General features: G+C 40.1%; 1 protein-coding gene across 2 annotated transcripts in view; it reads right to left on the bottom strand.

Annotated features, from left to right (window-relative positions):
- Positions 1–1,792: 1,792 nt before the first annotated feature.
- LOC308332205 (sodium-coupled neutral amino acid transporter 3-like) overlaps positions 1,793–13,752 on the bottom strand; it is a 49,843-nt gene continuing 37,883 nt past the window's right edge. For both annotated transcript variants that reach the window (XM_080787939.1, XM_080787940.1), the window contains 6 exons: positions 12,817–12,896; positions 11,551–11,651; positions 8,679–8,803; positions 8,235–8,379; positions 6,739–6,842; positions 1,793–6,050 (listed from right to left, as the gene is read on the bottom strand). In XM_080787939.1, the coding sequence (XP_080644065.1) occupies positions 5,946–6,050; positions 6,739–6,842; positions 8,235–8,379; positions 8,679–8,803; positions 11,551–11,651; positions 12,817–12,896 (660 nt within the window). In that variant the 3' untranslated portion in view covers positions 1,793–5,945. The remainder of the gene's footprint in view (positions 6,051–6,738; positions 6,843–8,234; positions 8,380–8,678; positions 8,804–11,550; positions 11,652–12,816; positions 12,897–13,752) is intronic.

Genomic DNA, 13,752 nt, shown 5'->3' with positions numbered 1-13,752 from the left:
CGACGACAGAGTACAGCATCTTGCAATGGGTCTGGTCCACAAGATTCGATACACCACCAAGATACCCATGTACCTGTCTAAATACTTCCTTAATGTAAACGAAGTCCACACCCACAACACCAGAGGGAGTGCAACAAACCATGTACAACCCAGATTCGGCACAAACAAGGGACTAAATTATTTTCGCTCCTATGCGACCAAAATGTGGAACGCCCTACCAACAGTCATTAAGACATGTGAATCCCTTGGCTCCTTCAAAACTGCTCTCAAAGGGCACCTACGGATGGCTGCAATTCGAAACTGGCCTCTGTAAAAGCTGAATTTTTATCTGGATTGTACTATGTTTTTGTATGGACGTGGTGTTGGGTGCCTGCACATATGCACACATGGCATCAACGCATGGTGTTGTGTGCAGGCGCCCTACACTCTGTCTTTCGTTTTCTTTTATCCCCCTGTTCCCCTCACTGTATATATATTTTTTTCCCTTTTCGCTTCCTATATGATGAATTCCTGTTCTGTTCTTTAACTACATAGAAGTGTCTATTTGTTTGTCTCTAAATGTTTTGATGAATTGAACAATGTGGACCTTGTTGTAAACAAGTGTAAGGCTTAATTGGGTCGTCCACTCACAGTTAACAGTCTTATTGAGTTTGTGCTTGAAATGTACTGTAATTCTGCAAACTGTTAATAAAGATTTCAATCAATCTTATGTTATGTTATGTTATGTTATGTTATGTTATGTTATGTTATGTTGAAGAAAAAACCCAATAAATATAAATATTAAAAAAACAATTACATTAACCCACTATTAAAACCAAGTATAAACTAGCTCTGTATAAATACAATGTCTCTTAAATAATCAGTGCAGGCAATACACGATACAATGCTTTTCTCTTGAATAATCAGTGCAGGCAATACACGATACAATGCTTTTCTCTGGGTACTTAACTCGCCGTGGTGACGCCGTCCAACTCCCCGGGGAGATGCGTGTCGGACGTCGTGACGTGGACTGTGGACAAGTTAACGTTCAGTCCGTTGCAGATCGTAGGTCTGCGGAGGAGCAAAGTGAGAACACACTCTCTAAAAGCCCCTCTGTCTAAACTACAGGAGACCGCAGGTGTAGTCTCCCCTCCTGCTATGATGGCTTGCTCCCCCGGTCTGCATGTCTTCACCGTCGGCAAGACTAATTACACTTGCGAACGGCCCCTCCCGTACCCAGAGTGCCGCTTCACAAGACGTGGGCTCCAACGACACACAAACGTCACTTTTATACTGGCGTCCTATAATCGCCACCTGATTCAATGAATGCATGCAATCAATGTCCCCATTCGTTTACCACACCCGGCTGTGTGGCGTCATCAATGAGTCCGTCCGTGTTTCACACGCATGCACATCACAATATAGTCATATTCAAAGATTTGCGCCACATTTTCAAGATTTTTCAAAAATTAGCAGACCTACAACTAAGCTCGATCCGCGCTATGAGCTTGTAGATCTGCTATTTTTCAATAGCTAAAGTATAACAGTCTGTACCAGTAAGACGCAGGCTACTAGATGCATGGTCAGGGACCACATGCAATACCTTCAAGGACCACCAGTGGTCCACGGACCACCAGTTGAAAGCCCATGCTCTAGTAGTCTAAACTAAATCATCAAAGTTGCCCAGCCCTGATCTAAATCAAGTTCACAAGGCCACTGTAAATGGGTACATAATAATATAGAGACACTTTCCAATTATTGTTACCTCAACTTTATTGCAACATTGTTTCCAGTACAATAACTGCCAGCAATGTATTAAAATATAGATAGATACAAGAAAATAGACATGAATTGAAGGGGAAAGGGTTTAAAAGCACTTTTATAAATGATTACATTTATATTTTTAATCAGACTAAAACTGTACCTTGCTATTTACATTATACAAACTAGATATGCATATATATATAGTAGAATATAAAGGGTTTACATTTATATACATTATTTATAAATGCTGCTGAAGTCAATATGTATTATGTCATTATTCAGTCAAACACGTTTCAATAAATCAGACAAAATGAGGATTTATAGCCCGCACTCATACTGTCACGTGTCGAAAATAGCCGTCCAAGCTCGCGGAATGCGTCACATTGTGAGCTTGTATAGGTCTCAACAGCAAGTCTCAAATATCAACATGAGAGGTCACCAGAGGTCATCTGCACTGTTGCAGTGTCTCCCCTATATATATATATATATATATATATATATATATATATATATATATATATATACATATATACCTGCTCCTCGCTGCGTTGCTGGCCATTTTCAACCACTTCCAACCCTGGTGTCCCTATTATTTTGGGAATGTCATTATAAGCGTAACACATTTGCGAAGATTTTCAAAGATCTTTGTGTCGTTGTGCGAGAAGTATAAAATAGGGTGCGTTTGAGTTGGGATGGAATGTTTGGAATCATAATCATGTGCCTCGGCGAAAGAAACCAATTTGGACTCCTCAAAAATGTATTTTCAATTTTGTAACGTAGAAACTGTGTGACACATTGCTGCATCACACAAATCACAATGGACTGCAGCTTTTTCTATAATGGAAAGATGTGCAATTATTGTGCATGTCAAAAAGCCCCTGTAGTTCTATTGTATGCTGCAAACAGCACTACTGGTCTATGGATTTTGTTTCATGTCGCATAACATTTTCACCCGTGAAAAGTGACAAATGAATGCGTCATAAAAACAGTAGGCCTACGGTAGCCCAAGATTTAGACTCTCGTAGAGTTTTTTTCGTTTCTGACATTCGTCAGAATCGAAAAAAACTCTACGAGAGTCTAAATCTTGGGCTAGGCCTACGGTATGTATCACATTTGCTAAATTGTAATTCACATCACAATCTTCGTAGACAGAGTCAAAGATTGTGATGAGACTTTCGGCTATTATGAGCAGTACTCAATTCATGGCTAATTCGACCATGTCGCTCACCAAAAATAACTGAAAATAAAAATAAAGTGTGTTATCAGTTATCTTTTAGCATGCGACACAGCCATACTAGGCCTACTCCATAAATTGTGCTGAACACTGTTACAGTACCTGCAGAAATATTGAAAACAAAATGAATTGAAAGATGCTTTGTGCTTAGTCTCAAAAAAGGTTTAAGTTTGACAGAACACGTCTAACAGTTACACAACAATACTCATACAGCACTGGTGTGAGAACAAGATTTATCATTAAAAAAAATAAAAATAAAAATGGGACCAGAGCCGAATGGTAATATTTCCATGTTAGGGCTGGTATGGTCCCACAAAGCAGCAACATGGGACATGTTAAAAAAATAATAATAATACTAAACGACCCTCACTATTACGCTACGGACTCATCATGTCAGACAATACTACAAAAGACAAAACGTAAAATGACACTGATATACATTATCAGGATTTTGAAGTGTTTATGACGTCATTTTAGTCTGGTCCAGCTCGTTAGCCCGGACAAGTGTTAGAACAGCTGGTTTAAAACAACAGCTCGTCTATTAATGATAAGAGACCAATATAACACTTCACTTGTACTTCCATTCGAGTATACATTAAGATTTAACAATACATTGTGTACATTAAGTACCACAACTCCAATACAGTAATAGAGCCATGTTTCTTCTCAAACAACACAGACAATTTAATTAACACCCCTTTACAGTACAACCGTTAATTAGTTACTCTACTCACTAGAGTAGTGGAGGGGTCCTATGTGGACCATGGAGGCAAAACGCACAGGAAGATTAGCTTCAAGTAGTAATCTGACAAAACGTCCATGTACCATGTTAGACCTTCCACACACATTGATTTGTTTTTAGATAGATATATAATGATCAATGATTTAGTTGAATCTGGGGGGCATTCCCTTAAATCATATCTCCGTCCATCCATTCAACCACTTTCGCGGGTTCAACGGCTCCACCAGAGATTCCAGACTTCCCTCTCCAGAGCAACATTGGTAACTTCCTCCTGGGGGATCCCGAGACGTTCCAAGGCCAGTGAGTGGATGTGATTCCTCCAACTGCGCCTTGGTCTGCCCCGGGGTCTCCTCCCAGTGGGACGTGCCTCGAGGACCTCCCTATATATTCTATGTCATGAGCATTATACTAAGACATCATCTGCATGTTATTTGATTAATGGCTGCACAGAGAACTTGTGCTTATTATCAGACAAAAAGTGCTATAGTTAACCATCAACTTTGCAGGACAGTAAAGAGATTACATGTCTTTCTGCATTATGGCATCACATCACTTTCATTTCAGTAAAGGGCACAAGCTGAAATGAAGCAATATTTACAGACACCAAATTGAAGTGACCCTGTGGTTTGTGTGTGTGTGTGTGTGTGTGTGTGTGTGTGTGTGTGTGTGTGTGTGTGTGTGTGTGTGTATAACTGTGTGTGTGTGTGTGTGTGTGTGTGTGTGTGTGTGTATATATATATATATATATATATATATATATGGGACCCGGCATCCCATTTGCAACTCCAAAAGAGTGTACAAATGTAATGCTTTGTGCACTTTAAAGTTAAGTTAATCACGGTGGATTTTACTGTGTAAATTGTGTGTCTCTGTCCCCTGCTGGCTCACAGCGCTGTCTATGTCAGTGGTTCTCAACTCTCTGGGTTCCTTTAGAAGCGGTTCCAAATGGACCCCTTACAGGTCTGTAACTCTGAGAGCGTACACATGAAACTGAATGGACAATATGGTACCATTTGTACACTGTCAGAGTTACGAGAACCATTTTGTCCAGATCGAGGACAAACACACAGACACAACAAGCAGGGGCAGGCCTGCTCGATACTCTGATATCCCTGTGCATAACAGATTCTAATGCCACATGTCCTCTGTAGCTGTACACAATATTGCCATGACTCGAATAACTTAAATAGGCTTAAAAATCATAAAAAGAAAGGTATATATATCACTCAATGCCATCGTTTCCTGTGACCCTGAAGGCAGCACAGATCTTAACGTTGAGTATGGGGTTGGTAGGTTATAGGTCAATCTAAGGACAGGGTAGCGACAGATGGAAAGGGGTGGCGGATGTAAGTCTCACGCCGAAAACAACCGATCTACAAGTTCACACTTGTACATCGGCTGTTGTGCGACAACAGTGTACAACTAACTAAGCAATAAGCATAAATATACGGCTTTAGTCTTCAGTGGGGCCAGCTAGGTGCCTAAAGATGACAGCCTTGATCTGCACTGATGTTGTAACTTGTTACTCGTCTTGCTATTTTAGTCTCACTATAAGGCACAGCCCCTGAATGGAAAGGAGCCATGTTTATTCACCTGGCGCAAAGGTGCAAAAAAATCATGTGCTATTAAACTTCCCAAAGAAATTATACTGGCCTGCACCTGTTCATAGAATTTGGCAGAATGTACAATTCCTGTGTGCTATTGAGTGAAAGGCAGTCCGTCTAGACAGAGAGAGAGAAAGAGAGAGAGATCTTGTGAACCTTTTTCTCACGTAGCCAGACGATAGGAGATGGAAAAATAGCAGCGAGAACAGCTGGTAACAAACCTACTGCTTTGGAAGCCAATCCTGATATTGTCCCAATATCAAGGACCACCCTAAAGTGTTTTGCATTGGTTCTATAACGCAGTTTGTTTTTACATTTCTGTATTTGTTTCTGGTTTATTCACCCTTAAATAGAATTTAGATGTCATATCAGGCGTTCTAGTAGGCGGGGCGCTCTCCGATTTTCTGTCTATGTGAGACTATCGTGAGCTAGGCTACACTTGGCTCCGCCAACCTTAAAGGTCTGTGTCCACAACTTTCTCTTGGAAGTGATAGGGCATCTTCAACAACATGATCCAAAAATAAAAACAACAACAATAACAATAACAACAACAAAAATAAACAACAACACAAATCTACTTTAACAATATAAAACCTGAAAAAAACGAATGATACGACAGAGCCTAGTGACCAGTACTGGCTTTGCTGCTCCCAGATGTCCAGTCGATGATGATAAAGCTGAGGCTCATTATCATGAAGAGGAAGCCTATCCCAGCAAAACAAAAAGCCTAGAAGAGAGAAGGAAAGGGTGAATGAGAAAGATACAATTTACAATTCAGGCATTGAGCAGATGCTCTTAATCCAGAGCCATTTACAGCAAGCAAGAACAACACATGGTAATACATCAAATACAGAGAAATAGTCATGAAGAATCATAAGCTGTAGAGCAATGTGACGTCATTTGAGGTTCGGGGGGGCGGGTACCATCCTAAAGTAGTCTCTTCGGTGCTACTGAAAATGTCTGATGAGCCGAAATCATTTCGGCACTACAGCGCCGAAACAGCGGTAAAATAGGAGTATGAATCGGCCCATAGATGGAGTCTGAAGAGGTGAATTTTCAGACTACGGCGGAAGATTGGGAAGTGCATTCCATAGTTTTGGAGCTACACTCTGTAACTTTCATGTCCTACCCCGGATTCAAACCACGGTCAGTCCCACACGCAAGTGCTGACATTTTCACCACTGAGCTAATGGAGCGTGCCTGCTTTCTCAGGGCAAAAACTGCATTTTGACCTTCGGCACCAACTGTCAAACCAGACCAGTCAGACCACAGGATATACTGTAAATGTCTCAATAGACAAATGGGGAAACCATTATGTTGTATGGTGTAAATATTATGTACTGTAACATACTCATCCATACACCTTGTATTCACCATCAAACACTATTACTAGTGTAGATTGTCATTATACTCACCAGTATTTTGGGGGTTGAGGTTAGCGGCTCTTCTTCTTTGGGTACGATACGGATGTAGAAAACAGCAGGGAAGATGAAGATTAGACATGGGGCTGACGTGGCACCTGGCAGACAGGAGGCAAAAACAAAAACGTTAAAAGGAATGATATTGGCCGCTAAGCTGCCTCCTCATCAACTGTAGTACACCAAGCTGCCTCCCCATCAACTGTAGTACACCAAGCTGCCTCCCCAGTTCTTTCAGTTCCCATAAAACTGCTGCGAGATTGGGAGAAGACATTTGTGACCAGATTCTTTTCAAAATGAGTTAATTGCACAGGCAGACTCTTCACATACTAGAGCTTGTCTGAAATAAGAGTCAGAGTTGAAATCGACATGTAAATATGAAATAAATGCTTAAACATGTAGCTATAGGTGTAATGTTAGAAACCTTTCAAGCCTGTTTTCTCAACTCGCTGTTTTCTGCAAGACATTACTCTATAAGCCATATCTCCAAAACTGGTGGGTCAAACTGAACAACCAATATGTCAATTTGAAGCTATGATTCCCTGCTTTCATATGACACGAAAATTCAAAAAAATCCAATGGCAGTCCCTCAGTCAAATTTAGTCACATTTGAAGCCCACCCAGACAACTGTCAAGCTGTATCTCACAGCAGGGAAAAGTTATGGAAACCACATTTTGGTTCGAGTGGGGGAATGAACGTTTCAACTGCATAACTGTCACAAGATTGTTTTTATTTTATTTAAATCTTTGTAGGTTTATATATTTTTTTTTAGACCCTTTAATAAGGTCTGTGAAATACCAAGCATTCCTGAGGTGATTTGTCGAGCTTTGCGTCAAATATCTTTAAAGCCTTAGCTTAGCGTATACAGTATTATGTCTGATGAATACTTATAGGATTTATTTGAGATCAAAGATAATAAGAATATTATAATAAAGCATGAGGTTCTCTGAGTTTACTGTAAAGGTGTGTGAGGGCATGCTGGAGTCAGTCAAGTAAAACATGGTCAATGTATCATTCATTGATTAATATTAGTCTCAAAATGGTCATTTAAACTTTCTGCATTTGTGCAGCTTGTAGATCTGCTATTTTCACTACAGTTTGGGTAAAACATATTTTTTTCTCTTTTGGGTCTTGAGCTAAAATGTGGGATACCACTGGTCTAACACAGTGGTTTCCAAACCTTTTCATGTCAAGGACCCCCTAATTGACACTAAGTAGCCCTGCGGAACCCCATTTGAAGAGATATGCCAGGGATCCCTCTAGCAGTGATTCTCGACCCGTTTAATTTCAAGGACCCCCCAGTTTGACATGCATTAAGTCTACGGACCCCCATTTAATGGCATTTCTATCTCTGGGACCCCAATTTATATTGTAAAATCAATGTTAATGTACACTCTCTGAGTTTCAGACCCATAAGGTTTCATTTGGTTCCAAACTATAATTCAGCTAGGGACCCCCTGGAACTCCCTCAAGGACCCCTGGTCTAACATACCGATGATGCCAAAGATGCCCAGGATGTTGGGGGCAAAGATGACCAACATGTTGATGAGGGTGAGCAGGACTATGGCGATGGCGATGTGGCGAGGCCAGTAGAACGTCTTGTTGGGGAACAGCATCTGCTGGAGAGCTCTCCGGACCTAGAACCCACAAAACACCGGAGAGTCAACCTTCCTTTACTTTAGTTTATTTCGACGCATATTAATGAACAATGCATATAAATGAAACGTAAATACACCGGATTTAGCAAAGATACTAGTTTTTATACATCTGCAGTCCCCACACAAAACATAAACACAGGGTAGACGGTGGAGCACATTACACTAGGAAACAAAGCATAAAAACATACATACATACTCCATTGTTTGGTTTATAGCTTATTACAGGGTGTGCGTGTACGTGCGTGCGCGCGTTATGCGTCCAAAGAAATATGACTTACAGGGAAGAGCACAATAGGCACTGTGAGGGTGACAGCGATGAGCACAGCCACACGCACGCACAGGATCAGAGTGTCGTACGGGTCAATGCGGCTGTAGGTATGCAACAGCTCCGCCTCCACCTCACCTACAACACACAACATCATACACACACCAACCAATGATATTACTGTTAGGGATGGGACTTTTAACTGATTCATTTTGATTCATTAATTACAGAAAAATGTACACATAAAAACTAAAAACGTTACGCATTTTAATCGTGCTTATTTTTGCACCACATTTTTTCACTTGTTTGGACGAGTTTCAGGCATACTGATCAGCTGGTGCCTGAATAGCTGATATATATATATATATATATATATATATATATATATATATTCCTAAAATTGCGGCACTTTATTATGGTAAAACGTGGACTGTTTAGTACCACCTTGATAAAAAAAATAAACTATATGTTGTTGCTTAGACTTGTATGTATTCAATCATTGATTCACTCTGTTTTAATTGGGGGGGGGGGGGGGGGGGGTGCTTCTCAGGTCAAATATTGATGTGATTAATTTCAATCAATTAATTACAAAGCCTCTAATTAATTCGATATTTGTTTTAATCGAGTCCCAGACCTAATTACTGTGTATTGACAAAAGCATTGTAACTGTAATTTCACTCTATTGACCTGTTTCCTATGCCCCATAAGGCTTTGCGTTTTGTGTGTGCATAAATTCCTCTTCCTCTTGCTGTGTTGCCAGATAAACAAGAGAAACAAGTGGCCAGGTCTATGAAAACAAGCTCACAGCGACACATTGTGAGGTTGTTATTTAATAAAAAAATTATAATATTTTTAAACAGGTTAACAAAATATTAGTATATAATATAAGTAAAAATATTTACAGGTGGATGTCCGTGGACAATTACATATTAGTCTGGGGTTCCTTGACGTGACGAAATGTCAGAACCACTGTTTTAAAAGCAACTACTGTACACTTTAGAAACAAGGCCAAAAAAACACAACCAGCAACTACCAATAATGTATTTTCAAGCGACTTTACAGAAGAAAAAAAAAAAAATATATATATATATATATATATATATATATATATATATATATATATATATATATATATATATATATATTATAATAAGCAGATATGGCAACACTGGCTGAAGAAAGTGAAGCACACACAAGGAGCCCCATGGGCCCTTTTTGAAACCGGCTCCTTGCCACTCGCCTTACACACTTCCACTTGGTTTGAGCATAGCAAGCATTGCACCGGAATGTAAGTGGATGGGAGGGAAATTCCGGTGCCGTCTCTAATTATTTATACATCTATGCTGAAACCGAGTGGAAGTGTGTAGGGCGAGTGGCGAGGAGTTAGTTTCAAAAAGGGGACCAGTACCTTCCCTGAGAAACGGGTCAATACCTTTATGGAACAGCCTTGCAGATCAAATGGTTGCCATTTGAGTCATGACCACTAGAGGGCATACTTGTATCAGGATTGTCCTCTCAAACTCAACACAAACCAGCTGTTCTGTTTTTCTTCCCAATGAAAAAGAAAGCACACACCAGCAGTGGTTGAAAAAGTACTCACATTTTTAATAAAAGTACAAAGTATATTGGTATCAAAATGTAGGCTACTTGAAGTACCAAAAGTAAAAGTACTCATTATATATATTGAGTTTTCAAATGTATAAAATATCTTTTGAAAATTGCCGATCTACAAGCTCACAATGCGACGCATCGCAACACATTGAGAGCATGTAGATTGGCTATTTTTAAATGGACAAAATGTATACCGCTGAAGTGTTTAATTTATGTTTTGTAATGATAATCGAAATCTACAAAGTAACTACCGGTAATAACTAAAGTTTTCAAGTAAATATAATAGAACAATTTGCATCCGAGATGTAGTGGAGTAGACGTAAAAAGTATTGGAAATTGGAAATACTAAGTACAGTCAAAATTGTAGTTACTGTCCACCACTTCACACCAGGTATAGGCCTACTACTATATTTAAAAATGTGTCCTCCCCCGTCCATTTGTCTCCACAGTGGGTTGACCAATGGAGTTGAAACTGTACATGGGCATTGACCTCTGACCTCTGGCATAATAATGCAGGGGAGGGAGGAAGCCAGTTAGTTTGTTAGCATTAATCGTCACCGCCTATGGGATCTTTTTGTCACGGTTGTGTGCTATTGGAACTGTAGCTGTGGTCCCATAGCCCTGGGAACCGTCCACGCCGGAAGGACGGTGGGTGGAAAGGTTAAAACAACATGTACAAACCATACAAAACCGCAACTCAAAATAATGACTTGGCTCTGCTGTTGTTTGTTTGTTTGAAGAGAGAGACACAGACAGACAGACAGACAGACAGACAGACAGACAGAGCGTGATAATGAGATAATTATACTCCCATGGGAGTGTGCCAGTGTTGTTTTGATTTTAGTTTTAGTCATAGTCTTTTGAATAGTTGTAGTGTCTAGTTTTAGTTGACTAAATATAAGATTTTAGTCGACTAGAATGTATTTTGGCGGGCCTTGATGCCGTCGTAATGGTTGATTTTACACTTGCTGAAAATAGCCGTTCTACAAGCTCACAACGCGTTGCAGTGCGACACGTTGTGAGCTTGTAGATCTGCTATTTTCAGCATGCAACCAAGTGTAAAATGATCTGTGTCTTTTACTTATACTGGATCTCTACTAGTCACGTCTTTTATTTATTTATTGACAAAATTGTCAATATATTTAGTGTTAGTTCTTGTCATCATAGCGTAGTTTTCATGTAGTTTGCATTCGGTAGTTTTCGTCAGTGAAAAAAGGTAGTCGACGAACATTTTTCGTCACAGTTTTAGTCGACGAAAGTGTGCCAGGCCTCACCATAGAATGTCAGGTATCCAAACAGAGCAGCCAGGAAGTACATGGTGTACATGACTGCGATGGAGATGTTGGAAATGTGCTGCATCTTTTTCTTGGTGGGGCTGAAATCAGAAGACATTGCAACGCGTTGTCACACAACAGACATGATATAAACCAGCCTGCATAGATGGCATCAACAACCCTACTGACAACCCACCTGACCACAAAGTAGAATGCCTAGACCCCACTTTAAAAAAAAAGAAGCGTTCTGCAGTGATGATCGTGATAACATGCTATAACATATGTATACATTAGGGGTGTAACGATAAATTTTAACAGCGATACGATACGTATCATGGTTTAAGATACGATACATAGACAATATTGGTTCATTATGGCGATCCGATCCGATAAGATTAAATTATTTGAAATCGATATAGTAACTATTTAAAATACATTGACATTATTTTAAACTAAGTAATTAAACCCCTCTTTTTCTTTTTTCTTCAAAAAATTGCTAAATACCATGCACAAATGTAGTATTGATACAATTGATTATTTGCATAGCAAAACGATTCGATACCGATTATTTGCATTGCAAAATGATACGATACATAGTCAATGTTGCTTTTTTCATTTTCATTTGCTTCAATTCTTGAAATTAAAATCGATTTCTCGATGCAGTTACTATATATCGTTACACCCTAGTATACATATACCAAAATAAAGTCAAAGCAGTGCACGTGACGTGACGGGGGTTGTGCTCAGCCACTAAAATGCCTGATTTACACATGGTTGCACGCCATTGCGGTACGACGCGTCGCGAGCTTGTAGATCTGCTATTATAAATCAGGCTTAAGCAGGAGTGTTGTTGGCGTCTTATAGTCTCGCAGTGCCAGACTGTTGCCTCTCACAATTTCCAAATGCTTCTTTCATCATACAGTCTGGAGCAACGGAAGTTCTATCATGAGTAAAATATAAAGCGGAAGTGGAGCCTCCTCCCCACTTCCGTTTCGTCTTTACAGTCGCGCACATTTATCCCAATATAAATAGAAATCATCTAAGCATCTACTGTATAGCTTGTTGTTTAGCAGAAACGGAAATAACAAAAAAAAAAGCTCTAAAGATAATTTAAAATATATATTCGTGAACAGAAATGGCAGCTTCTTTACTGGGATTTCGGGAGGTGTAGTTCCAGACTCTATATACTGTAGCATTCGGAGATTGTGGAATAGTTGTCTGGATACGCGAGACCAGTGCCATGTTGGAAGGAGGGGGTGAACATACTTGCGCAGCTCTGTGTAGATGGGCAGGACCTCGGGGTGGCACACAAACGCAAACGCCAGGATGGGGATGGTGTAGGCCGTCTGAAAATGAAGCCCAACAGGTCACCATAGATACAGCGGCGCCGATCCCAGGCGCCTACCACCAACCTTGCAGTATTACTGGCCCATTATTCCCTCGCACACATCACAGAGAGCTAATTGTTTCCCTGTGATTAACTTGGTCCTGGCGACTTACCAGCTCGGGCCTTTATTTAAGAATGCTTTCCTCGTAAGCTGCTAAGCAGCCGAGATTGGACTTACTACCCGGAGTGTTGGGGGGGGGGCGGGAAACTCACGCTAATAAAGAGTTGTAGTAGGATGGATTTTGTGGAACAAAATCGAGGATGACCGCCGGTTAATAGTCTACTGCTGATGCACTCTACTACAGTAAATGACATCAGTAATGGTCATAATCAAATCGGCTTCAGCGAGAAGCTCCTAATATTAATGGGCTTTCAACAGTCCTCTCCTGTACGCAGCGTTGGGAATATTACATCCAAATATGTATTCAGTTGCAGATTATGAATGAACTGTCTTCGGTTGTATCCAGTAACCTATAACTAATGTAATCTGTCTAACAGTGTAACGTATCGATCTTTAGTAGTAATTCAGAGTGCCAAAATAGTCAGCTTACATTACTTATTATTAGCGTACTGGTTACTTAGTAACACATCAGGTTACTTAGGTTTCTGGTTCTGTTGCCAACAATTTGAACGTAACGGTACAATGTGTGAGTACAGTAAAATGTCAGGCTCTTTATCACCACCATCACAGTCATTTTCCAAGCTATTTAATAAGCAGAGGGTGAATCTCACAGTGCGTGACTGGCACCAGATGCCAAAATACAATCTGTCTCTTAGAACCTTTACTGTTATATAAGTCAACAAAACATCAGGAT

Source organism: Protomyctophum bolini, assembly GCF_963924005.1.
Source record: "Protomyctophum bolini genome assembly, chromosome: 2".
NCBI lineage: Eukaryota > Metazoa > Chordata > Actinopteri > Myctophiformes > Myctophidae > Protomyctophum > Protomyctophum bolini.
The sequence above is the reverse complement of the archived record's forward strand: the minus strand, read 5'-3'. Positions and strand labels throughout refer to the sequence as shown.